We start from the raw sequence: 25,064 nt of genomic DNA on the forward strand, positions 1-25,064 counted from the left end.
ATAAAGATGAAATGGAAAATATACAATACTGTAGTGCTTTTTCAAAACACATAGGGAAAAGGATTATTTTAAATTATTGTTGTTGAGTCGTTTAGTGGTGTCCGCCTCTTCGTGACCCCCTGGAGCAGAGCACGCCAGGCCCTCCTATCTTCCACTGCCTCCCGCAATTTGGTCAAACTCATGCTGGTAGCTTCGAGAACACTGTCCCACCATCTCGTCCTCCGTTGTCCTCTTCTCCTTGCGCCCTCCATCTTTCCCAACATCAGGGTCTTTTCCAGGGAGTCTTCTCTTCTCATGAGGAGGCCAAAGTACTGGAGCCTCAGCTTCAGGATCTGTCCTTCCAGTGAGCACTCAGGGCTGATTTTCTTCAGAATGGATCAGTTGGATCTTCTTGCAGTCCATGGCAGTCCAAGAGTCTTCTTGCAGTCCATGGCAGTCCAAGAGTCTCCTCCAGCACCAGAATTCAAAAGCATCCATTCTTCGGCGACCAGCCTTCTTGATGGTCCAGCTCTCACTTCCATACATCACTACTGGGAAAATCATGGCTTTAACTATACAGACCTTTGTTGGCAAGGTGATGTCTCTGCTTTTCAAGATGCTGTCTAGGTTTGCCATCGCCTTTCTCCCAAGGAGCAGGCGTCTTTTAATTTTGTGACTGCTGTCACCATCTGCAGTGATCATGGAGCCCAAGAAAGTAAAATATCTCACTGCCTCCATTTCTTCCCCTTCTATTTGCCAGGAGGTGATGGGACCAGTGGCCACCATCTTCGTTTTTTTGATGTTGAGCTTCAAACCATATTTTGCTTTCTTTTCTGCGAATTCTTGAAAAATCAAGCAACTTTGCCTTATCGTGGTTTATGTTTATCATTGCTAAACTGTTTAGGCGTTCTTGAGCCGTTGTCGTTCGAAAGAAAGACTTAATTCGTTTTATTATATCGAAACTTCTCTTGTTGGAGGCCACTGTAGCTGGTAATGATTAAAAAAATGCGTAATACAGTTAGAAGTTTTGGAAAAACGTTTTCCAAATTCGAGTTTGGTGGGAGTTGGGACTTGCAACCGCGGATTGAAAGCCCCAGACATCTAGCCTACACTGGCTGGCAGCAGCGCCCTGCCGTTGGCGGGATTTGCACCTGGGACCCTTCTACATTCCAAGCAGCTGCTCTTACCCAACTGAGCAACGGCCGGCCCTCTTGCCTTCCAATTAAGTTGGCGCTTTGTTTTTAGTGGGGAAGTAGGACGGCTGTGCGAAAGGCAGTTCGGTGCAGTGAGTGTCGGAGGACTCGGGCCTGGGAGAGACCGGAATTCGAACTCGCCACCCGGCTGCCCTGAAGCCGAGTGGGCGTGACCTTAGGGGCTCGTCTCAGCCCCTTGCAGGGCTCTTGTTGTTGGGGTTAGGTGAGGACCGAGGAGAGAACCACGTAGATTCCCTTTTCAGCTGCTTGGAGGAATAATGAAAATATAATGAAATATAATGCAATAATGAAATATAAGTATTCAAAGACCAGGCTGCCTGCACAGCAGTCGTTCAACCTGCTGCAACCTGCATAGAAAATCTGGGCCCCATTTGCTTTCCGGGGAACCCAGGAGTCCTGGCACGTGTGAGTCGTCTCCCGCCCCCCCCGGCCCGTTCTTTTCTGAATCCTCGTTTGGGGGGGCGCCTTTGTATAGTCACATCTTTGCACATCTGGGACGGATTTAGGCAGGAATGAGTGTGGGCTGATGGGTGGGGGGTGTTTAGCAGGGGGCGGGCTGCAACGAAGCCGCTCAGAATCGGGGAGGGGGTGTCTGCTATGGGGTGGTGGCCGTGTGTGGCGTGCAAAGTCCGTTGCACGGGGAGATTTACGTAAACTTTCCACTGCTGCATCTGTCGGCGCGTTGCTAGCAGTGTTTAAAAAGAGCCCTGGCTCCCCCAGAAAAATCCTTTGCCGTAGCTTTTGTGTCAAGGCGGAATGGGAACCCCAAAGGTCATCCAGCCCAACCCGCTGCAATACAGAAAGCGCAGCCGCGGTCTTCGTCTTACAGCGCTACCTCTCTTTCAAATCGGAACCATTGAAGGCGGTGAAGGTCCTGTGTGAGTGTCTGGAGGCGTTTGGAGGATGGATGGCGGCTAACAGATTGAGGTTGAATCCTGACAAGACAGAAGTACTGTTTCTGGGGGACAGGAGGTGGGCAGGTGTGGAGGACTCCCTGGTCCTGAATGGGGCAACTGTGCCCCTGAAGGACCAGGTGCGCAACCTGGGAGTCATTCTGGACTCAGAGCTGTCCATGGAGGCACAGGTCAGTTCTGTGTCCAGGGCAGCTGCCTGCCAGCTCCACCTGGTACGCAGGATGAGACCCTATCTGCCTGCAGAATGTCTAGCCAGAGTGGTGCATGCTCTGCTTATCACCCGCTTGGACTACTGCAATGCGCTCTACGTGGGGCTACCTTTGACGGTGACCCGGAAACTTCAATTAATCCAGAATGTGGCAGCTGGACTGAGAGCGGCCACTAAGACCATAAAACACTGGTCCTGAAAAACCTTCATTGGCTCCCAGGACGTTTCCGAGCACAATTCAAAGTGTTGGTGCTGACCTTGAAAGCCCTAAACGGCCTCAAAGGTCCAGTAGACCTGAAGGAGCGTCTCCTCCTCCATCGTTCTGCCAGACACTGAGGTCCAGCTCTGAGGGCCTTCTGGCGGTTTCCTCCCTGTTAGAAGCCAAGTTACAGGGAACCAGGCAGAGGGCCTTCTCGGTGGTGGCACCTGCCTTGTGGTCAGACGTCAAGGAAATAAACAGCTATCTGACCTTTAGAAGACATCTGAAGGCAGCTCTGTTTAGGGAAGTTTTTAATGTTTGATGCATTACTGTATTTTAATATTGTGTTGGAAGCCGCCCAGAGTGGCTGGGGAAACCCAGCCATATGGGCGGGGTATTAATAATAATAATAATAATAATAATAATAATAATTATTATTATTATTATTATTATTACAGGCCTACCAAGCAGTCTTTATTTCCCATCGGAAGCGGGCTTTCCTGATCCCGTCCCTCTGTGCCCTACCTAGATCAGTAATGTCTGCTCGGACTGGCAGCAGTGGGTCATTCCCCCCCCCCCCAGCCCGGTCGAAACCCTCCCCTCCCAACCCGCAGACGCCGCCAGGGATTTAACCCCCCCCCCTCGGCCCTTCTGCACTCAAGGCAGGCTCTCTTGCCCCTGAGCTGAGGCCAGACCCATAAAACAAACCAGGTTCCTAGACCTCATGACGCTGGTTTTGAAAGGGCCTTCTGCACGCCAAACAGGTGTCCCGCCGCCGTCTTACGCCAAATATGCAGGGTGCCCGGAGTGTGGAAACACCCCCAGACACCCATCCCTCGCCTCCGCCCTCCTAATGATTTTCCACTTGGCCCCCGTCCCGCTCGCCTCGGCCCCTGGGGCATCGCAACTCGGAGGCGCCCTGTAATTACCCACAGTTCCCTGCTGGCACCCACCCTTATTTGCTTATCTCGTGGGTGGGGGCGACTGCGGGGGGGGGGCGAGTTAAACAGGAAGGAAGGCGGAAAATCTTCCTTTTGTTTTCAATTTCCTCTGTATCTAGTCCCGGTCTGTCAAATTGGGAGGGGGGGGACAAGAGGAGCAGGGGACGCCTGGGTTTTTTGGGTGGGGTTTATTTTTTGGGGGGATGTAATTTGCATCTTCTCGAACTCTGAGCCCTCCGGGAAGGGGGGGGGCAGGCTGGAGAGTTTCTGGCAGGTGGGGAGGAATTGGCTAAGCCGGAGGGGAGGGCGAGGAAGGAAATGGAGATTTGGGGGGGGGGCAGGCGGTGTAATGTCAGGACCTGAGGGCTCCTGGTGGAGACAGAATGGCTGCCAGAGAGGGGAAAAACAAAACCGACTAGCTAGATCCATAGAGTCGGAAGGGGGACCCCAAAGGTCATTCAGCTGAACCCCCTCTGCAACGCAGGAATCTCAGATTTAAACATATCCATCACCTTTACATTTAGGATTCTCAGAATCCCTTTTTTATTCAACTTATCATTCCCCCCCCCCAATTTGTTGTCTCTATTATTAATTTCTCCAATATATTTTGTCCTTTACAAGTATTACTCCAATCCTTTTACTGCTTGCGACGTTCTCTTAAATAGACTATAAATTCACACACACCCCATTCTTTTCTAAATTTCTTCTCGTCCTGATCTCTGATTCTCCCGGTCAGTTTCGCCATTTCGGCATAGACCATCGTCTTCATCAGTTGTTCTTCTCTGGTTATTTTCTTTCCATCTCTGGGCCAGTAATATTCTTGCTGCTGTCTACATAAATAATCTTTTCTGCTCTTTCGGAATCTCCGGGCCCAAAAAAACCTAACAGAAAAAGCCTCTGGTTTTTCACAAATGTTATTTTAAACATTTTTTTTCCAACTCGTTATATATCTGCTTTTGTTACCTGGCACGTCCGACACAGAACGTGCCCATCGGAAAATTATTCCAGTCTCCTTTCTCGCAGCTTGAATCCGTTGGTTTAGCAGAAAACAAGCTAATTAAGCAATTGTTTTTTTTTAAAAAAATTGCAGTTTGTTGGTTTTGTGGCATTTTGGCCCTCTTGACAACCCCCCCCTGCGAGGAAGACCCCCTCTTCGTTTCCGCTTTCTTTCCCCTTTTTGGGAAAACTGGGAACAGGGAAGTGGAATGGCAAAAGGCCGTGTGGCAGGTCAGTGGCAAAAGAACAACAACCAGGACTCGAACCCAGGACCTTTGGACAGGAGGGATTTTTATTTTATTTTGACTTAAACTTAGGGATAGCCAATGAAGCTGAGCATTGGAAAATACAGGGCGGATAAAAGGGAAGCGCATAGTTAACCTATGGAACTCCTTGCTTCAGGATGGCCACCGACCTAGAAGGCTTTAGATTAGCTTTGGACGAATTTGCAGAGAAGGATATCAATGGCTCCTAGCCAGCAATGCTGGATACTAGTTGCCAGAAATAACAAGAGGGGAGAGTGTTGCTTTTTTACTCCCTGGTCCAGAATGGGGCAACTGTGCCCCCGAACGACCAGGTGCGCAGCCTGGGAGTCATTCTGGACTTACCGCTGTCCATGGAGGCGCAGGTCAGTTCTGCGTCCAGGGCAGCTGTCTACCAGCTCCATCTGGTACACAGGATGAGACCCTCCCTGCCTGCAGACTGTCCGGCCAGAGTGGTGCATGCTCTGGTTATCTCCCGCTTGGACTTCAATGCGCTCTACATGGGGCTACCTTTGAAGGTGACTCGGAAACCCCAATAAATCCAGAATGCGGCAGCTAGACTGGGGACTGGGAGCGGCCGTCGAGACCACATAACACCGGTCCTGAAAGACCTACATTGGCTCCCAGGATGTTTCCGAGCACAATTCAAAGCATTGGTAAAGGTAAAGGGACCCCTGACCGTTAGGTCCAGTCGTGGCCGACTCTGGGGTTGCGGCGCTCATCTCGCTTTATTGGCCGAGGGAGCCGGCGTACAGCTTCCGGGTCATGTGGCCAGCAGGACTAAGCCGCTTCTGGCGAACCAGAGCAGCGCACGGAAACGCCGTTTACCTTCCCGCCAGAGCGGTGCCTATTTATCTACTTGCACTTTGACGTGCTTTCGAACTGCTAGGTTGGCAGGAGAAGGGACCGAGCAAGGGGAGCTCACCCCGTTGCGGGGATTCGAACCGCCAACCTTCTGATCGGCAAGTCTTAGGCTCTGCGGTTTAGACCATAGCGCCTGCTGACCTTGAAAGCCCTAAACGGCCTCAAAGGCCCAGTAGACCTGAAGGAGCATCTCCACCCCCATCGTTCTGCCCGGACACTGAGGTCCAGCTCCGAGGGCCTTCTGGCAGTTTCCTCCCTGCGAGAAGTGAGGTTACAGGGAACCAGGCAGAGGGCCTTCTCGGTGGTGGCGCCTGCCCTGTGGAACTCCCTCCCACCAGATGTCAAGGAAATAAACAACTATCTGACTTTTAGAAGACATCTGAAGGCAGCCCTGTTTAGGGAAGCTTTTAACGTTTGATGCATTATTGTATTTTAGTGCTTTGTTGGAGGCCGCCCAGAGTGGCTGGGAAGCCCAGCCAGATGGGCGGGGTATAAATAATAAATTATTATTATTATTATTAGTAGTAGTAGTAGTAGTATTCGGATCCTACTTTCTGGGTTTCCCATTGCGGTGTCCGGTTGGTCAGGGTGCTGGCCTAGATAGGGCCCTGATCCAGCAAGCCCTTCTTGCATTCCCAAAATCCTTCCCCATCTTGACTCCCATGGTCCTCTGCTCAAGTCGTGCATTTGAGATGCCCTTCCAACATGGGGGCAAAAGGGTGGGCCCGGGGCTTGCTCAAACAAAGGGCCCTTTTGTTTTCTCGGGAGACCTTGGCAGAGGCTGGGGGCCGTCTTCAGGTATCCATCCCTTTGCCACCATGCACCAAGATTTCTTGTAAGGTGGGGGATACAACCCCCCTGGTTTGCACTGAGGGGGGAAGGGTTTTTTTTTTTTTAAAGAAGATAATAAACTTTAGCTGGATCAGGTCCCTGGACCACCTAGTCCAGCAGCCTGCCCTCAAAGTGGCCGACCAGCTGCCCTAAAATCCGCAAGCAGGATTCGAACCCAAGACCCACCCTCCCCTCCTGCAGTTTTCGGCATCCGGTCGCCTTGTTGCCTCCAATTGCTCAGGACATAGTATAGCCATCTTGGATAGTAGATGTGGACAGCCCTCTCCTTAATGAATTTGCTCGGTCCTCTTTTTGAAAGTCGCTGCCTCAAGTGGGAGGGAGTTCCGCAGGCTAACTGTGTGCTTCACTTTGCACAACTGAAGCGGAAGTGGGGGGACTTTTGTGCAACAGAGTTTTGTCCCCCTCGGGAAAAGGAAAAACCCTCTTCTGAAGCCGCCCGGTTCTTCTTGTGGGAGGGAGTTCCGCAGTTTAACAGCGCGTCAGAGAAGGGCTTTTTAAAATAAAATAAAAATCCAGAAAGCGGATAAAGGGGGACGGGGAGGCGTCAGATGTGGATGATGTAAGGGGGGGGCACGTGTGTCGGTGAAATGGTGGGAGTTGTCTTCCTAGCCCTGGGCGGTGGCGGCAGCCACAGAGGCTGCTTGGGGAAATGACGTGAGTCCGGCTTTTTATAAATATGCCGCCACTGAGTGACCACCTTTGACCCTTTGGGAGTCAGCGCTGTTCCCAGAACCTCGAGCAATTGTGCGAGGGGAGAGGGAACGGGAATTGGCTCAGCGTTTTTTTTCCTTTTTGGTCTGTGTGAAAAAACAAGTGCAGGGGTTTTGTGGGTGTGGATTTCAGCCCGGATTTCTGGACCACCTGGCTGGCAAGGTGCATAAATAGATAGATAGATAGATAGATAGATAGATAGATAGATAGATAGATAGATAGATAGATAGATAGATAGATATAGATAGATTTTTGTTGTTGTTTAGTCATTTAGCCATGTCCGCCTCTTCGTGACCCCCTGGACCAGAGCACGCCAGGCCCTCCTGTCTTCCACTGCCTCCCACAGTTTGGTCAAACTCATGCTGGGAGCTTCGAGAACACTGTCCCACCATCTCGTCCTCCGTCGTCCCCTTCTCCTTGTGCCCTCCATCTTTCCCCACTTCAGGGTCTTTTCCAGAGAGTCTTCTCTTCTCATGAGGTGGCCAAAGTCTTGGACCCTCAGCTTCAGGATCTGTCCTTCCAGTGAGCACTCAGGGCTGATTTCCTTCCGAATGGAGAGTTTGGATCTTCATGCAGTCTATGGGACTCTCCAGAGTCTCCTCCAGCACCAGAATTCAAAAGCATCCATTCTTCGGCCATCAGCCTTCTTTATGGTCCAGCTCTCACTTCCATACATCGCTACTGGGAAAACCACAGCTTTAACTAGATGGACCTTTGTTGGCAAGGTGGTGTCTCTGCTTTTTAAGATGCTGTCTAGGTTTGTCATTGCTTTTCTCCCAAGAAGCAGGCGTCTTTTAATTTCGTGGCTGCTGTCACCATCTGCAGTGATCATGGAGCCCAAGAAAGTAAAATCTCTCACTGCCTCCATTTCTTCTCCTTCTATTTGCCAGGAGGTGATGGGACCAGTGGCCACGATCTTCGTTTTTTTGATGTTGAGCTTCAGACAATATTTTGCGCTCTCCTCTTTCACCCTCATTAAAAGGTTCTTTAATTCCTCCTCACTTTCTGCCATCAAGGTTGTGTCATCTTCATAGATAGATAGATATTATATGAAGCAAATTCTCTAGGGAATTTGCACACTTCAAAAATGAATTGCACCCAACATCCGCAGCTGTCGCTCAGTGAGAAGGTACAATTTTTAAAAGGGGACCTTTGGCAGCAACAGCAGCAGAGACAGTTTTTCTGTTTTAAGATGCAATTTTGTTCTCTTCCCAATGCATGTTTTGAATGCCTATTCCACATCTGACCTCCTTTAACAAGGTTTTGTTTTGAAACGGTGCTGGGGCGATGAACCCTCTGATGCGTTTGCTAAAGCTAAGCAGGATCTGGCCCGGTTTAAAATTAGATGGGAGACCGTGTGTTGAGATCGCTGCATTGCAGGGGGTCAGTCTGGATGACCCCCCGGTGTCCCTTCCAGGTGTGTGATTCTAGGAAAGAATAATACTTCGTTGTTGTTGTTCATTTTGCTGCGTTCATTGTGCAGGCCCGCCTTCCTTTGCTATGCCTTGCTTTTGAACTCTTTTATTTTATTTTTTTAAAAGATATTTATTAAAGTTTTCAATATTAATACAATAAAAAATCAAAAAGAAAAAAATAACAAAAATAATTAAAAACACACAAAGTTTCCATAACTTATTTTCCATTAACTTATTTCCCAGACCTCCTCATACCTCCCTTTTTTGTATTCCAATTCAAATTGTTAGTTCAGCAAATCCTTCTCAATAAATTTTAACCTGCTTCTAGACCTTTTTTTCCATATTCTCTTAAAACATTACAGCTGGAAACCGCTTAATTTCTATCCGACATCATTCTAACATTCATTAATTTATTTCTGTAGATAGTCTTTGAATTTCTTCCAGTCTCTTTCCGCTGACTCTTCTCCCTGGTCTCGGATTCTGCCAGTCATTTCTGCCAGTCCCATATAGTCTATCACCTTCATCTGCCATTCTTCCAGGGTGGGAAGATCCTGTGTCTTCCAGTACTTTGCAATGAGGATTCTTGCTGCTGTTGTAGCATACATAAAGAATGTTCTATCCTTCTTTGACACCAATTGGCCGACCATGCCCAGGAGAAAGGCCTCTGGTTTCTTCAGGAAGGTATATTTAAATACCTTTTTCATTTCATTATATATCATTTCCCAGAAAGCCTTCATCCTTGGGCACGTCCACCAAAGGTGAAAGAATGTACCTTCATTTTCTTTACATTTCTTTTGAACTCTTTTAAGGTAACGCATTGCAGCTTCCTCGCGAGGAGACGGGAAGGAAGCTCTGATCTGCTCCTCTTTCAGAGGACCCAGGCGTCCTGGATTCACAGATTCCACCCCCCCCCCAAAAAAAAATTAATTCCCCATGGTCTTTCTCCTCCTATTTTTTCCAAAGTCAACAGGCGGACAGGCAGATTTATAAACCGCGAGGCTTTTAACATGTCTTAAAAGACACCAAGAATAAAGAAAACACAAAGCCCTGCGAAGAAAAAAACCTTCCTGACTTGCATTTCCTCGCGTCTGAATCGATAACGTTGGAGATATCTTGGCTCACGACCTGATTCAAGAGACTCTTTTAAAGCGTTCAATTTCATTAAACGTAAAACAAGACGAACGGCGTGCGTATTCCAGCGAAAGGGAGGCAAACGCACAGGTCAGGGATACAGGGTCAGGAAAAGAAAGATATCAAGAGAAACGTTAAAAGGGATATTTATTGGTACAGATAAGAACTCAAGCAGCGGATCTAGAACTCGCCTAATCAAAACCATCGCCGGATGAAATCATATTTTGGATGCAATTTGTGCGGATGCATTGCTAAATAAACCACAGAAAGCTGCCAGCAGCGATTATTATTAATTATTATTATTGGTTAGTAACATGATGTCTGTTGCCTGCGTTCACCCGCAAGTCCCCGGGAGGGATGCGGCAGGTTAAAATTCAGAATTAGAAACCGTTAAAAGAAATTACAGGCTTGGGAATTGGCGTGGGCCCTGGAAAATGCACAATTCTCACGTGACAAAGGCCTTTGGAGTGAGGATGGGCGACTCCAGCGCTTGCTGGAAGCGAATATGTTTTTATATATGTTGGGGCAACTCAGATGGGCAGGGTGCGAATAATAAAATAATCACCCTCATTGTTAATGATTATAATAATTTGCACCTTGGGCAGTGAGATCAGTGACTGATTTCGATTTGTAACTCCGAACCTCAAAACGTCAACATTTCTGTCCTTGCGATTTGCCCTTTTAACGAGAAACGCAAACTTTCCCGAAGGTTGAGATTTAAGGGATTAGATGGCTTGTTTCTTACTAAGATGGCATTTTGACCCCGAAAGCCTGTTGACCTGTGGGGGGGGGTGAGTGAGCAAAAAATCCGCAAATAGGGGCAGTGCCTTTATAGGAAATGCGCAAGCTTCCCAGTTACACAGAACTCCTCTTAAATATTATTTTTTATTAATTTTAACGTATCAACAATAGTTAAACATACTTTTACATCGTATACACGTTTTTGGACTTCCACCAATCTCATCTGAAAATTTTCCAAGCTAATCCCTTAATATACATTTTTAATTTTCCCTATTACTTTTAAATCTCACGACTAATATATCTGTTCTTTTTCAGTTTGTAACATTTCGTATATTTCTCCTTACAAAACTTCTTGTCGTCCTACTAGCGTAATTTGTTGATTACAAGTGCTCTTCAAATAATTTGTATACTTCTTCTGTGAATCTCTGGTCCTGCAGGTTTCGAATCCTTCCTCTCATTTTGCCCAATTCTGCGTAGTCCATTAATTTTGTCTGCCACTCTTCCTTTGTCGGAATTTCTTCTTGCTTCCATTTCTGGGCGAACAATGCTCTTGCCGCTGTTGTTGCACATAAAAACAATTTACCATCTTGCCTATTAATATCCTGACTGAGTAAAAAAGCTTCCGGTTTTTTAAAAAATGTATATTTCAACATCTTTTTCATCTCATTATATATCATTCCCCAGAAGTCCTTTACTTTTTTACATTCCCACCACATATGATAAAATGTTCCTTGTTTTTCTTTACATATCCAACATTTGCTATTTGTCTTATACATTAGCTAATTTCACAGGTGTCATATAATATAATATATTATTATTATTACTATTAATAATAATAATAATAATAATTTATTATTTATTATTTATACCCCGCGGCTTCCAACAAAACATTAAAATACAATAATCTGTTAAAGATTAAAAGCTTCCCCAAAGAGGGCTGCCTTCAGATGTCTTCTAAAAGTCTGTTAGTTGTTTTTCTCTTTGACATCTGAAGGGAGGGCGTTCCACAGGGCAGGCGCCACCACCGAGAAGGCCCTCTGCCTGGTTCCCTGTAGCTTTGCTTCTCGCAATGAGGGAACCGCCAGAAGGCCCTCGGAGCTGGACCTCAGTGTCCGGGCTGGACGATGGGGGTGGAGACGCTCCTTCAGGTATACTGGGCCTTTGAGGCCGTTTAGGGCTTTCAAGCTCAGCACCAAGACTTTGAATTGTGCTCAGAAACATCCTAGGAGCCAATGCAGATCTCTCAGAACCGGTGTTATGTGGTCTCGGCGGCCACTCCCAGTCCCCAGTCTAGCTGCCACTTTCTGGATTTTTTGTAGTTTCCGGGTCACCTTCAAAGGTAGCCCCACATAGAGTGCATTGCAGTAGTCCATGCGGGAGATAACTAGAGCATGCACCACTCTGGCCAGACAGTCCACAGGCAGATAGGGTCTCATCCTGTGTACCAGATGGAGCTGGTAGACAGCTGCCCTGCACACAGAATTGACCTGTGCCTCCATGGACAGCGGTGAGTCCAGAATGACTCCCAGGCTGCGCACCTGGTCCTTCAGGGGCACAGTTACCCCATTCAGGACCAGGGAGTCCTCCACACCCGCCCGCTTCCTGTCCCCCCAAAACAGTCCTTCTGTCTTGTCAGGATTCAACCTCAATCTGTTAGCTGCCATCCATCCTCCAACCGCCTCCAGACACTCACACAGGACCTTCACCGCCTTCACTGGTTCTGATTTGAAAGAGAGGTAGAGCTGGGTATCATCCGCATACTGATGGACACCCAGCCCAAACCCCTGATGATCTCTCCCAGCGGCTGCATGTAGATGTTGAAAAGCATGGGGGAGAGGACAGATATACCATCTTTACATCGTTTTCATTATATTCTCCAGTTAAACAGAACGCCTCATCAAGAGGCGCCGAAGAGTTCTGCGGCGCTCGAAAGCTTGCAAAACGATTTGGCAGCAAATAAACTCAAGTGTTACGCAAAGCAGGGCCAGTAAAGGGTGTTGGCTACTAGGGGAGGCGTCTGAGGGCCAGGTGGGGAATGGCATTCGGCCCCCGGGACTGCAGTTCCCGCATTCCTCCGTAGATCATTAACCCCTTCTGGTTCTCTCCATCGCAAAGTTCTGTGCAAGTCGAATTCTGGCAAAAATAAAATAAAAGAATGTCAGAATTTTCAGCTTTGCTGTCTTTCTTTCTTTCTTTCTTTCTTTCTTTCTTTCTTTCTTTCTTTCTTTCGTTCTCTCTCTCTCTTTCTTTTTTGAATTTGCATTTTATTTATTTGTTAACATTATTATATTACATCGGTAAACGTCGTCATATTTCATTACAGGACTAACTATAATTTCCAACATGTGTACAAAAATTATATACAAATTTTATATACGTAGAAAGAAAATGAAACAAAAAAGGAGAAAAAACGAAAACAATTTCTCCCCAAAATCATATACACACCAACACAGTAGACTTCCTGTCTTTCCCGTTGTATATTCCTTTTTTCCAAATGAATGTACTCTTGTTATTGTATGTATCTAATACATTCCTATATCAATATGTGCTCTTAGTCTAGTTTCTCAACTCGGTCTCACTCCAGTGTCAATCAAATCCTGTCTCTCTCTCTCTCTTTCAGAGAGTCTTATGAACACCAAGTTGGAGACCGTTGACCTTCGATGGATGACGTATCCTGCAGATGGGCAGGTGAGGCAGCGGGAAGGTGGGATAATAATAATAATAATAATAATAATAATAATAATAATAATAATAATAATAATAATAATAATAATTTTATTTTATTTATACCCCGCCCTTCCCGCTTCAAAAACCGGGCTCAGGGTGGCTAACAACAAATTTAAAACACTTTTAAACACTTAATTATAAAAGCGGCATAAAATACAGTATGAAAACATGGATAACAATCAAATTCAAAAATCAAAAATTAGATAATCAAAGAGTCGCTTGAAAATGTGAGGATCCCAGGTCTGCTAGGTGGGAAGAAATAATAGAAATAACCGTAGCCGAAATGCCTGCCGTGCAAGAAACCCTGAGACAGAAAGGTTTTTATTATAAATGTGAAACTTTCCAGGTTTTGTAAAGGGAGTGGGGGAAAAGTAGGTTGGGAAACCCAGAGGCCGTTACCGGTAATTCTCGTCGTTTGTGGTGTGCAGCAGCGGGTTTGGGACCGGAATCAGAAGCGGGGTGAACAGGAGTGCCTCTGGGTGTATACAGAGTGCGTTTGGGTCAGAATTGGAAGCAGGGTAAGCAGGAATGCCTCTGAGTGTATACAGAGTGCGTTTGGGACTGGAATCAGAAGCGGGGTAGACAGGAGTGCCTCTGGGTGTATACAGAGTGTGTTTGGGACCGGAATGGGAAGCGGGGGAAACAGGAGTGCCTCTGGGTGTATACAGAGTGTGTTTGGAACTGGAATAGGAAGCGGGTTAAGCAGGAGTGCCTCTGAGGGTATACAGAGTGCGTTTGGGACTGGAATCGGAAGCGGGGTGAACAGGAGTGCCTCTGGGTGCATACAGAGTGCGTTTGGGACCGGAATCGGAAGCGGGCTAAACAGGTGCGCCTCTGGGTGTATACAAAGTGCGTTTGGGACCGGAAGTGGAAGCAGGGTGAACAGGAGTGCCTCTGGGTATATACAGAGTGCGTTTCCCTCCAGTACCGAGCGACTGCAGCCCTTCCAGATCTCAAAATCCCCTCTGTAACTCAGCGTGTCTCTCTCTGGGTGGATCAGCATTCCTGGCGGGAATCTGGCCGGCGCCTGCTATTTGCTCCTTCTGGAAACAATTGGAGTCTTTTTTTATTAATTCCAACAAGCTTTTGCAGCTGAACGAATGCTTCTCCGCCCCGTTTTTAAAAACTCCCCTTCTCTATAAACTGCAATTCTTTTTATTTGCATCTCGTTCGTCGCCTTGAGATCTGTGTGGTTGGGGAAGGCGAGGAAATAATAAAGAACAGCAGAGCTGTAGGTTTGGAAGGGGGCCAGCGGGTCATCTAGACCAACCCCCTGCAATACTACTAATAATTTTTGGGGTTTTTTTTTTGAAAAGATCTGGGTCAGGGCAAAGTGGGACTCATCTAGTCCAGCGTCATACTGGCCAAAGAGATGCCCATTATAGAAAGCCCACAAACAGGACTTGTCAGCCAATGAAGCTGAACATAAAATCCTCTTTTAAAGCCATCCAAATGGGTGGTTGTTTATTGCCGTGTGTGTTCATTAGGCTTTCAGATCACTGAACGGTTAAAAACACAGTTTAAAGAGGAAGCCAGATTATTAAAAACAGCAGCTCAAATCTCAGAACAAAAGAAATAACGCCCCAGACTTAGATGGGTCTGGGAGTTAACTCTGAGCAGCCCAGGAAACGAGAAGAAAAAGGGAGTTTTTTGGCAGCCTGAGAAGAGCTTCCCCAACATGGCGCCCTCCAGTAGGTTTGGACTACAACTCCCATTGGCCTTTGCATCGGACACCCGTGCTGACAGGGGCTGATGGGAAGTGTGGCCCCAATGGCCGTGGTTATAGGGGCTGATGGGAAGTGTGGCCCCAATGGCCGTGGTTATAGGGGCTGATGGGAAGTGTGGCCCCAATGGCCGTGGTGACAGGGGCTGATGGGAAGTGTGGCCCCAATGGCCGTGGTGACAGGGGCTGATGGGAAGTGTGGCCCCAATGGCCGTGCTGACAGGGGCTGATGGGAAGTGTGGCACCAATGGCCGTGCTGACAGGGGCTGATGGGAAGTGTGGCCCCAATGGCCGTGGTTATAGGGGCTGATGGGAAGTGTGGCCCCAATGGCCGTGGTTATAGGGGCTGATGGGAAGTGTGGCACCAATGGCCGTGGTGACAGGGGCTGATGGGAAGTGTGGTCCCAATGGCCGTGGTTATAGGGGCTGATGGAAAGTGTGGCACCAATGGCCGTGGTGACAGGGGCTGATGGGAAGTGTGGCCCCAATGGCCGTGGTTATAGGGGCTGATGGGAAGTGTGGTCCCAATGGCCGTGGTTATAGGGGCTGATGGGAAGTGTGGCCCCAATGGCCGTGGTGACAGGGGCTGATGGGAACTGTTTTCCAAAATGGCCTTGCTGGCAAGGGCTGATGGGAAATGTTGCCCCAATGGCCGTGCTGACGGGCTGATGGGAAGTGTGGCCCCAATGGCTGTGGTGACAGGGGCTGATGGGAAGTGTGGCCCCAATGGCCGTGGTGACAGGGGCTGATGGGAAGTGTGGCCCCAATGGCCATGGTTATAGGGGCTGATGGGAAGTGTGGCCCCAATGGCCGTGGTTATAGGGGCTGATGGGAAGTGTGGCCCCAATGGCCGTGGTGACAGGGGCTGATGGGAAGTGTGGCACCAATGGCCGTGGTGACAGGGGCTGATGGGAAGTGTGGCCCCAATGGCCGTGCTGACGGGCTGATGGGAAGTGTGGCACCAATGGCCGTGGTGACAGGGGCTGATGGGAAGTGTGGTCCCAATGGCCGTGGTGGCAGGGACTGATGGGAAGTGTGGCCCCAATGGCCGTGGTGACAGGGGCTGATGGGAAGTGTGGCCCCAATGGCCGTGCTGACAGGGGCTGATGGGAAGTGTGGCCCCAATGGCCGTGCTGACAGGGGCTGAATGGAAGTGTGGCCTCAATGGCCGTGCTGACAGGGGCTGATGGGAAGTGTGGCCCCAATGGCCGTGCTGACAGGGGCTGATGGGAAGTGTGGCCCCAATGGCCGTGCTGACAGGGGCTGATGGGAAGTGTGGCCTCAATGGCCGTGCTGACAGGGGCTGATGGGAAGTGTGGCCCCAATGGCCGTGCTGGCAGGGGCTGATGGGAAGTGTGGCCCCAATGGCCGTGCTGACAGGGGCTGATGGGAACTGTTTTCCAAAATGGCTGTGCTGACGGGGCTGATGGGATCCGTGGCCCAAACCATCGAGAAGGCCACCGGCTTGGGTTGCACTGAACACCCGACAGACTTTTAAAATGTCCTCTTTCTCTTTGTGGCAGTGGGAGGAGCTGAGCGGCCTGGATGAGGAGCAGAACAGCGTCCGCACCTTCGAGGTGTGCGGCGTCCGCTCCCCGAACCAGAACAACTGGCTGCGCACCACCTTCGTCCCTCGCTCGGGGGCCACGCACGTCTACGCCGAGCTGCGCTTCACGGTGGTGGAGTGCTTCTCCATCCCGCAGGTCACGCGCTCCTGCAAGGAGACCTTCAACGTCTTCTTCTACGAGGCCGACCGCGACCTGGCCACCGAGTCCTTCCCGCCCTGGATGGAGAACCCCTACGTCAAGGTGGACACGGTGGCGGCCGAGCACCTGACGCGCAAGCGAGCGGGCATGGAGGCTTCCGGAAAGGTCAACGTCAAGACCCTCAAGATCGGACCGCTCTCCAAGGCCGGCTTCTACCTGGCCTTCCAGGACCAGGGCGCTTGCATGGCCCTGCTCTCCGTCCGACTCTTCTACAAGAAGTGCCCAGCCGTCACCGTCAACTTCACCCTCTTCCAGGAGACGGTGCCGCGCGAGCTGGTCATGCCCGTGGCCGGCCGGTGTGTGCCCAACGCCGTCAAGGTCAGCGCCCGGCCGCTCAGCATGTACTGCCGCGAGGACGGGGAGTGGGCCGAACAGACCGTCACCGACTGCACCTGCGCGGCCGGACACGAGCCGTCCGAGGAGAACACCAAGTGCCGAGGTGAGGATGCCCCGCAGAGGAGCATAATTATTATTATTACAGTGGTACCGCCATTTGGGCACGCGTGTGGCGCTGTGGGTTAAACCACAGAGCCTTGGACTTGCCGATCAGAAGGTCGATGGTTCGAATCCCGTGAGCTCCCGTTGCTTGGTCCCTGCTCCTGCCAACCTATCAGTTCGAAAGCACATCAGTGCAAGTAGATAAATAGGTACCGCCCCGGCGGGAAGGTAAACGGCGTTTCCGTGCGCTGCTCTGGTTTGCCAGAAGCGGCTTAGTTATATACGTCTATCATTAATAATAATAATAATAGCAACAACAACAACAACAATTTATTTATTATTTATACCCCGCACATCTGGTTGTGTTTCCCCAGCCACTCTGGGCAGTTTCCAACAAAATATTAAAATACAGTAATGCATCAAACACTAAAAGCTTCTTTAAACAGGGCTGCCTTCAGATGTCTTCTAAAAGTCTGGTACTTGTTTTTCTCTTTGACATCTGGTGGGAGGGCGTTCCACAGGGCGGGTGCCACCACCGAGAAGGCCCTCTACTATCTATCTATCTATCTATCTATCTATCTATCTATCTATCTATCTATCTACAGGGCTCCTCCACACTTGTGCATGTGCTTCGCCTCGAAAGCACAAGTCCTGACAGTTTCACGCCTGACCCACACTTTCTACGCATGGGTCCAATGAGTTTTCCCCTTGACCCCCGCTTTCCAAGGGAAACCCACTCTTCATGATAGATCTGAACAAATGGCAATCTGGGGAAACCCAGATTCCTGTTTGTTCCGATTGAGCACTAAAGAGCAGTTCTTTTTTCCAGGAGGGAAAATGTTGTTTATGCAATCGGTATACAGTGGTACCTTGGTTTACGAACTTAATCCGTTCCGGATGTCCGTTCTTAAACCGAAACGGTTCTTAAACTGAGGTGTGCTTTCCCTAATGAGGCCTCCCGCCGCCGGTGCCCTTCCACCATTCGGCTTCCGTTCTTAGACCGAGGTAGAGTTCTCAAACCAAGACACTATTTCCGGTTTTGCAGGGTTTGTAAACCAAATCGTTCTTAAACCGGACTGTTCTTAAACCGAGTTACCACTGTACTGCCCTTCGCCTGCAGATTTCGGCAAAGTTCACAACATAAAAACACACAGACGGCAATAAATAAACAAAGGAGGCGAGTAAATGGGTAGCCAGAAAATTGCAAAGGGGTAGCCGAGACTCTGAGCTCTCGGTGCTGACGCTGTTCGAAGATGATGATGATTTTATTTATGCCCTGCCTGTCTTGCTGTGTTGCCCCAGCCGCTCTGTGTGGCTTCTGACACTTACGAAAACATTATAGGACGCACCCTGGCTCCCATCCAGGACTTGCCATCATGGGATCTTCTGGCAGACAACTTTGTGAAGTTAATTATTGATTCTAAAACCAAGAACTTCCCTCAAGCCTTTAGGGGTTTTTTGGGGGGGGTGGGAGAGGGGTCTGACCTAAATCTACTGACTGTTGACTTCAAATGGATGAAAAAGACTATTGTGAGACCAAGGGAGAATACTTGTCTCCCTCCAGGCCATGAGTCATAGAATTGTAGACTTGGGAGGGACCCCGGCGGTCATCTAGCCCAACCCGCTGCAACCCAAGAATATGCAGCTGTCCCATACGGGGCTCGAACCTACAACCTTGGTGTTGTCAGCGCCACACTATAAACATCATTTTCTATTTTTTTAAAAAAAGATATTTATTAAAGTTTTACAAAAAGAGAGAGGTTACAAAGTAAAAAAGAGAAAAAAAGGAAGTACAAAAATACAAAGAAAAAATACAAAGTACAAAAAAATATAAAACAGTTAAAAACAAATCAATGTATTATATTTCATTTCCTTGTTTCCCTGACCTCCTCACACCTCCCTTTTTTGTATTCCAGTTCAATTAGTTAATTCAGCAAATCCTTTCCCTCCTTGTTTTTATCTTAATCCTTTACCTTACTATATTATAACTTTACCTTCTCACCTAATAACAATCCATTTTTACAAACTCTTTTATAACATTACTGCCAAAACCACTTGACTTCATTCCGACATCATTCTAACACTCATTAATTTTACAATGTTTCTGTAGATAGTCTTTAAATTTCTTCCAACCTTCTTCCACCAACTCTTCTCCCTGGTCTCGGATTCTGCCAGTCATTTCCGCCAGTTCCATATAGTCCATAACTTTCATCTGCCATTCTTCCAAGGTGGGTTGATCTTGTGTCTTCCAAAACTTTGCGATGAGTATTCTTGCTGCTGTTGTGGCATACATAAAAAAAGTTCTATCCTTCTTTAACACCATTTGGCCGACCATGCCCAGGAGAAAGGCCTCTGGTTTCTTCAGGAAGGTATATTTAAATACCTTTTTCATTTCATTATATATCATTTCCCAGAAAGCCTTAATCCTTGGGCACTTCCACCAAAGGTGAAAGAATGTACATTCATTTTCTTTACATTTCCAACATTTGTTATCGGGCAAATGGTAAATTTTTGCAAGCTTGACTGGGGTCATGTACCACCTGTATATCATTTTCATAATATTCTCTCTTAAGGCATTACATGCCATAAACTTCATACCTGTGGTCCACAACTGTTCCCAGTCAGCCAACATAATGTTATGTCCAACATCTTGTGCCCATTTTATCATAGCAGATTTCACCGTTTCATCCTGAGTATTCCATTTCAGCAGCAGGTTATACATTCTTGATAATATCTTAGTTTTGGGATCTAACAGTTCTGTTTCCAATTTTGATTTTTCCACCTGGAAGCCAATTTTCTTGTCTAAATTGTAGGCTTCCCTTATTTGATAATAACGAAGCCAATCTCGCACTTTGTCTTTTAGTTCCTCAAAACTCTGCAGTTTCAATTTATCTCCTTCTTGTTCCAAAATCTCCCAATATTTCGGCACCATTTTCTATAAACATCATTTTCTAAATCTCTCGTCACTAGTTATGAACTGCATTTCACTCCTGCCTTTCATCCGAGAAGTTCTCAGGTAGCGCTTCTGCCCTCACAACAACAACCCTGAAGTGTAGACCAGCAGGCAGCGACTGCCCTGTGGGGTTCGAATCCTCGCTCAGCAGTGAAAGAGGGGATCTTGAGGGGTCAGTCAGGGCCTCTTGGCTTGACCTACCTCACATAATAATAATTTATTATTTGTACCCCGCCCATCTGGCTGGGCTTCCCCAGCCACTCCGGGCGGCTTCCAACAAAGATTAAAAATACATTAAAATGTCACTCATTAAAAACTTCCCTAAACAGGGCTGCCTTCAGATGTCTTCTAAAAGTCAGATAGTTGTTTATTTCCTTGACATCTGAAGGGAGGGCATTCCACAGGGCAGGCGCCACCACCAAGAAGGCCCTCTGCCTGGTTCCCTGTAACTTGGCTTCTCGCACGGAGGGAACCGCCAGAAGGTCCTCAGAGCTGGACCTCAGTGTCCGGGCAGAACAATGGGGGTGGAGACGCTCCTTCAGATATACTGGGCCTTTGAGGCCATTTAGTGCTTTCAAGATCAGCACCAACATGAATTGTGCTCAGAAACGTCCTGGGAGCCAGTGTAGGTCTTTCTGGACCGGTGTTATGTGGTCTCGGCGGCCGCTCCCAGTCACTAGTCCATCTGCCGCGTTCTGGATTAGTTGTAGTTTCCGGGTCACCTTCAAAGGTAGCCCCACGTAGAGCGCATGGCAGTAGTCCAAGCGAGAGATAACCAGAGCATGCGCCACTCTGGTGAGACAGTCCACGGGCAGGAAGGGTCTCATCCTGCGTACCAGATGGAGCTGGGAGACAGCTGCCCTGAACACAGAACTGACCTGCGCCTCCATGGACAGCGGTGAGTCCAAATTGACTCCCAGGCTGCGCACTTGGTCCTTCAGGGGCACGTCACCCCATTCAGGACCAGGGAGTCCCCCACACCTGCCCGCCCCCTGACCCCCAAGAACAGTACTTTTGTCTTGTCAGGATTCAACCTCAATCCATTAGGCGCCACCCATGCTCCAGCCTCACAGGGCTGTTGTGAGGATCAAGTGGAGAGCAAAGGGAGAACAAAGTACGCTGTCTCGACCTCTTTGGAAATGAGATACAAATCTGTGGCACGGCCACATTGGGAACATTTGTGCGCAGTTCTGACTCCCTCGCCTCAAAAAAGATATAGTAGAGTTGGAAAAAATTCAGAAAAGCACAGCGCACATGATCAAGAGGATATGGAGCGACTCAGTACAGTGTTTGGGTACTTTTAGTTTGGAGAAAACGCAAGGAATAATAATTATATAATAATAATTTATTATTTATACCCCGCCCATCTGGCTGGGTCTCCCCAGCCACTCTGGGCGGCTTCCAACAATGTATTAAAACACAGTGGTCTGTTAAACATTAAAAGCTTCCCTAAAGAGGGCTGCCTTCAGATGTCTTCTAAAAGTCTGGTAGTTGTTGTTCTCTTTGACATCTGGTGGGAGGGAGTTCCACAGGGTGGGCACCACCACCAAGAAGGCCCTCTGCTTGGTTCCCTGTAACCTCACTTCTCGCAATGAGGGAACCGCCAGAAGGCCCTCGGAGCTGGACCTCAGCGTCCGGGCTGAACGATGGGGGTGGAGACGCTCCTTCAGGTCTCCTGGGCCTTTGAGGCCGTTTAGGGCTTTCAAGGTCAGCCCCAACACTTTGAATTGTGCTCCAAAGAGGCGGCTTGATGGAAGTTTACGAAAGAAGATGGTGAAAGCGGGTGGAGGAAAGTTTTTCTTCCCCTCTCACGACACCATAACTTGTGGAAGCTGAATGCTGGGAGATTCAGGGAAGATAAAAGAAAATTCTTCACAGATCGGAGTTAAACTGTGGAACTCCCTGCCACAGGAAACAGGGATGGCTTTAAAAGAAGATTGGGCAAATGCATGGAGGAGGCGAAGGCTCGCCAGAGATGGTTTTGCTTTGCCTCCCCAGCCAGAGGAGTTGCTTGGGAGTTTCCCAGCAGCGCTCTCGTTGTCTTCTTAAGCTACAATATCCTTTTTGAGAAGAAGAAGAGACCAGATCTGCGGGCAAGGTGCCAAAAGGGGCCACCGAAGCTTTTGCATGTGGAAGAGGCCGCATGCCCTGCGCCTTCTTGTGAGGAAGAGAGACCGCATTCCAGCATTCCTCACTTCGTAGAAACCAGGGCGGCGGATCAGGCACCAGGAAACGTAAACAGTTTGCAGGGAGGGAGCCACGTCTCGGTCAGAGAGGGATGTGTGTCTGTTGGCCGCGATCGCTGTGCTCGCTTTCAGGGACTCAGACAGATTCCCTCCTCTTGGAGTTTTTTGTCTGGCAACACAGCCGGATGGGCGGAGTATACATAATAAAATTATTATTATTATTATCATCATCACAGCTTCTCCCACACTCTGTCCTTTGAGACCCTAAGGTTCCCCTCTGCTCGATGCTTTGAAAGCACAAGACTTCTCCCGAAAGCATTCTGGGAACTGTAGTTTTCCCATTTGTAGAGCTACAGTTCCCAGAACAGAAGGAGATTCCAGTGGCGGAATGGATGTCTTAGTGGAAAGTCCACAAGCAGGATTCGAACACAAGATCGGCACTCTCCCCTCTTGTGGTTTCCGGCAACTGTCATTCCGACGCATCGCTTTCTCCGACTGTATAAGTTGCAGAGCATAGCTACTGTATTTTTCGCTCTATAAGACGCACCAGACCATAAGACGCACCTAGTTTTTGGAGGAGGAAAACAAGAAAAAAAATATATTCTGAATCTCAGAAGCCAGAACAGCAAGAGGGATCGCTGCGCAGCGAAAGCAGCGATCCCTCTTGCTGTTCTGGCTTCTGGGATAGCTGCGCAGCCTGCATTCGCTCCATAAGACGCACACACATTTCCCCTTACTTTTTAGGAGGAAAAAAGTGAGTCTTATAGAGCAAAAAATGTGGTGTATTGACAGGTAGCCATCAATAGCCCTCTCCTCCTCCGTGAATTTGCCTAAACCTCTTCTAAGGCCTTCCAAGTCGGTGGCCACTCCTGCTTACTGTGGCAGGGAGTTCCACAGTCCTGAATCTCCCAACATTCAGCTTCCTCGGATACCCAGGACTTCTAGCATTGTGAACGTTAGAGGAAAAAAAACTTTCTCTAGCCCCTTCCATGCCCCGTTTTGCAAACTTCCGCCATGCTGCCTCCCCCCTCCCCTTTTCTCTGAACCCAAAAGCCCCCAAACGCTGCAACCGGGCGTCGCCCCGGCCCCTCAATCATTTCCACGGGCCTTATCCAAAACTTCCCCAACTCTTTCTGCATCTTTTTTCGGGTGAGGCGACCAGAACGGTGCAGGAAAACATGTGCCAAAGATTTTTGCAATGGCATTGCAGTTTTATTTTTGATCCTTTCCTCTGCGGTCCCTGGTGCAGTTCGAATGCAGCAAAGGGGTCTGGGAAAAGGGGTCTTTCCCCAAAGACCCCTTCGCAGCCCCCTTGCTCTCCCAGGAAGCCCACCGCTGCTTTGAGGGACCCCCCCCCTCCTACCCCCAGTCTTGCAGTTGCTTTAACTCTCGCTGTCGTTCTCTCTCTCCTCTGGGTCACGAAGGACGGGTCTTTGAACTCCCGGGCGGCTGGTTGGGGGCTTGCAAGCCCCCAGGAATGCGAAATATCTGTGGGGTCAAGGGTAACCAACTCCGGCAGGCGGCTGGAGTGGGGTGGGAGGGAGGAAGAGAGTCCTCAACAAGGCCTCTGGGAGTGGGGCAGACTTAGGGGGCAGCCGACAAGAAAGCTGCTGGGACTGTTTCGGCCATTGTTTACCACTTCCTTCATTGTGAAATTTCATTTTTTCGTCTGCGGAGGCGGGAAATACGGCGAGAGTCTCCCATCTTCCAGGGATAGCAAGGGTTATCCTCTACATTTGTGTAGTGAGGAGTCGATAACATTCCTGCTGTTCAAAATACACTTTTCTGGGTTTAGCTAGTGTCCGTTCCGGGCAGATGCCTTTAGCGGCTTTTAACTTGCTTGTTTATTCCGTTTCGTTAATCAATCATTTCCTTTAAAAAAAATAGATTTTCCACAATGATAACACAAACCACAAGGCAGAATGATACACGAAACAAAAAAAGAAAGCGATAGAAAAAAGGAACAATAAACAGATAAACAATAACAAACTTAATTCTTCACAAATCCAACCTTTTAAACATCTTGGCTGACTTCCTCAAATCCCTCCCTTCTGAGTTTCTTTGTAATTAAAAGTAATAGCTTTCCAATATCATTATTAAACTGAAACAATTTCCAATTATAGTCCATCTTATTTGCTTTTCTTAACATTCTAAATCCCATTTATTTAATTGTAACTTAGCTTAATCCTAGGCCTAATTGTTTCTTTCAAGTAAATTCTAATTTTTACATTACAATATTTATTCAAATATTTATTAAATTTCCTCCACCGTTAATCAATCATTTCCCGTGGGGAATCTCTTTGGGCTTTGGCTGTCCTTTCCAAGCGCATGGAAGGATCCTGCAGGATCGGGCCAATGACAAATCTCTAGTCCAGTATCCAGTTTTCACAGCGTCCAAGCAGAAATCCCCAAGCAAAACCCGAACCCAAGAGCCATTCTCCTTTCCTGCAATGTCCGGCAGCTGGAATTCAGAGGTGTTATGGCCTCTGACTGTGGAGCCAAGCCATTGTGACCGTTAGACATCCATGTTGTTGTTGTTGAGTCGTTTAGTGGTGTCCGCCTCTTCGTGGCCCCCTGGACCAGAGCACGCCAGGCCCTCCTGTCTTCCACTGCCTCCCGCAGTTTGGTCAGACTCATGCTGGTCGCTTCAAGAACACTGTCCCACCATCTCGTCCTCTGTCGCCCCCTTCTCCTTGCGCCCTCCATCTTTCCCAACATCAGGGTCTTTTCCAGGGAGTCTTCTCTTCTCATGAGGTGGCCAAAGTCTTGGAGCCTCAGCTTCAGGATCTGTCCTTCCAGTGAGCACTCAGGGCTGATTTCCTTAGGAATGGACATGTTCTTTA

At 48.4% G+C, this 25,064-nt stretch overlaps 1 protein-coding gene and 1 long non-coding RNA gene across 3 annotated transcripts in view; one reads left to right on the forward strand and one right to left on the reverse strand.

Annotated features, from left to right (window-relative positions):
* Positions 1–25,064, forward strand: part of EPHB4 (EPH receptor B4) — a 51,901-nt gene that overhangs the window by 9,390 nt on the left and 17,447 nt on the right. The window contains exons 2-3 of one of the 2 annotated variants that reach the window (XM_081886745.1): positions 13,049–13,116; positions 16,402–17,083. In XM_081886745.1, coding sequence (XP_081742871.1) covers positions 13,049–13,116; positions 16,402–17,083 — 750 coding nt within the window. Of the gene's footprint in view, positions 1–13,048; positions 13,117–16,034; positions 16,194–16,232; positions 17,084–25,064 lie in introns of those variants that run through there. The other variant, XM_081886746.1, reaches the window with a different exon arrangement.
* LOC309355952 overlaps positions 19,608–25,064 on the reverse strand; it is a 100,798-nt gene continuing 95,341 nt past the window's right edge. The window contains exon 3 of the long non-coding RNA XR_014162663.1: positions 19,608–19,645. This is a non-coding gene — a long non-coding RNA (uncharacterized lncRNA). The remainder of the gene's footprint in view (positions 19,646–25,064) is intronic.

The sequence above is a fragment of the Podarcis melisellensis genome (assembly GCF_964234715.1).
Source record: "Podarcis melisellensis genome assembly, chromosome: 13".
NCBI lineage: Eukaryota > Metazoa > Chordata > Lepidosauria > Squamata > Lacertidae > Podarcis > Podarcis melisellensis.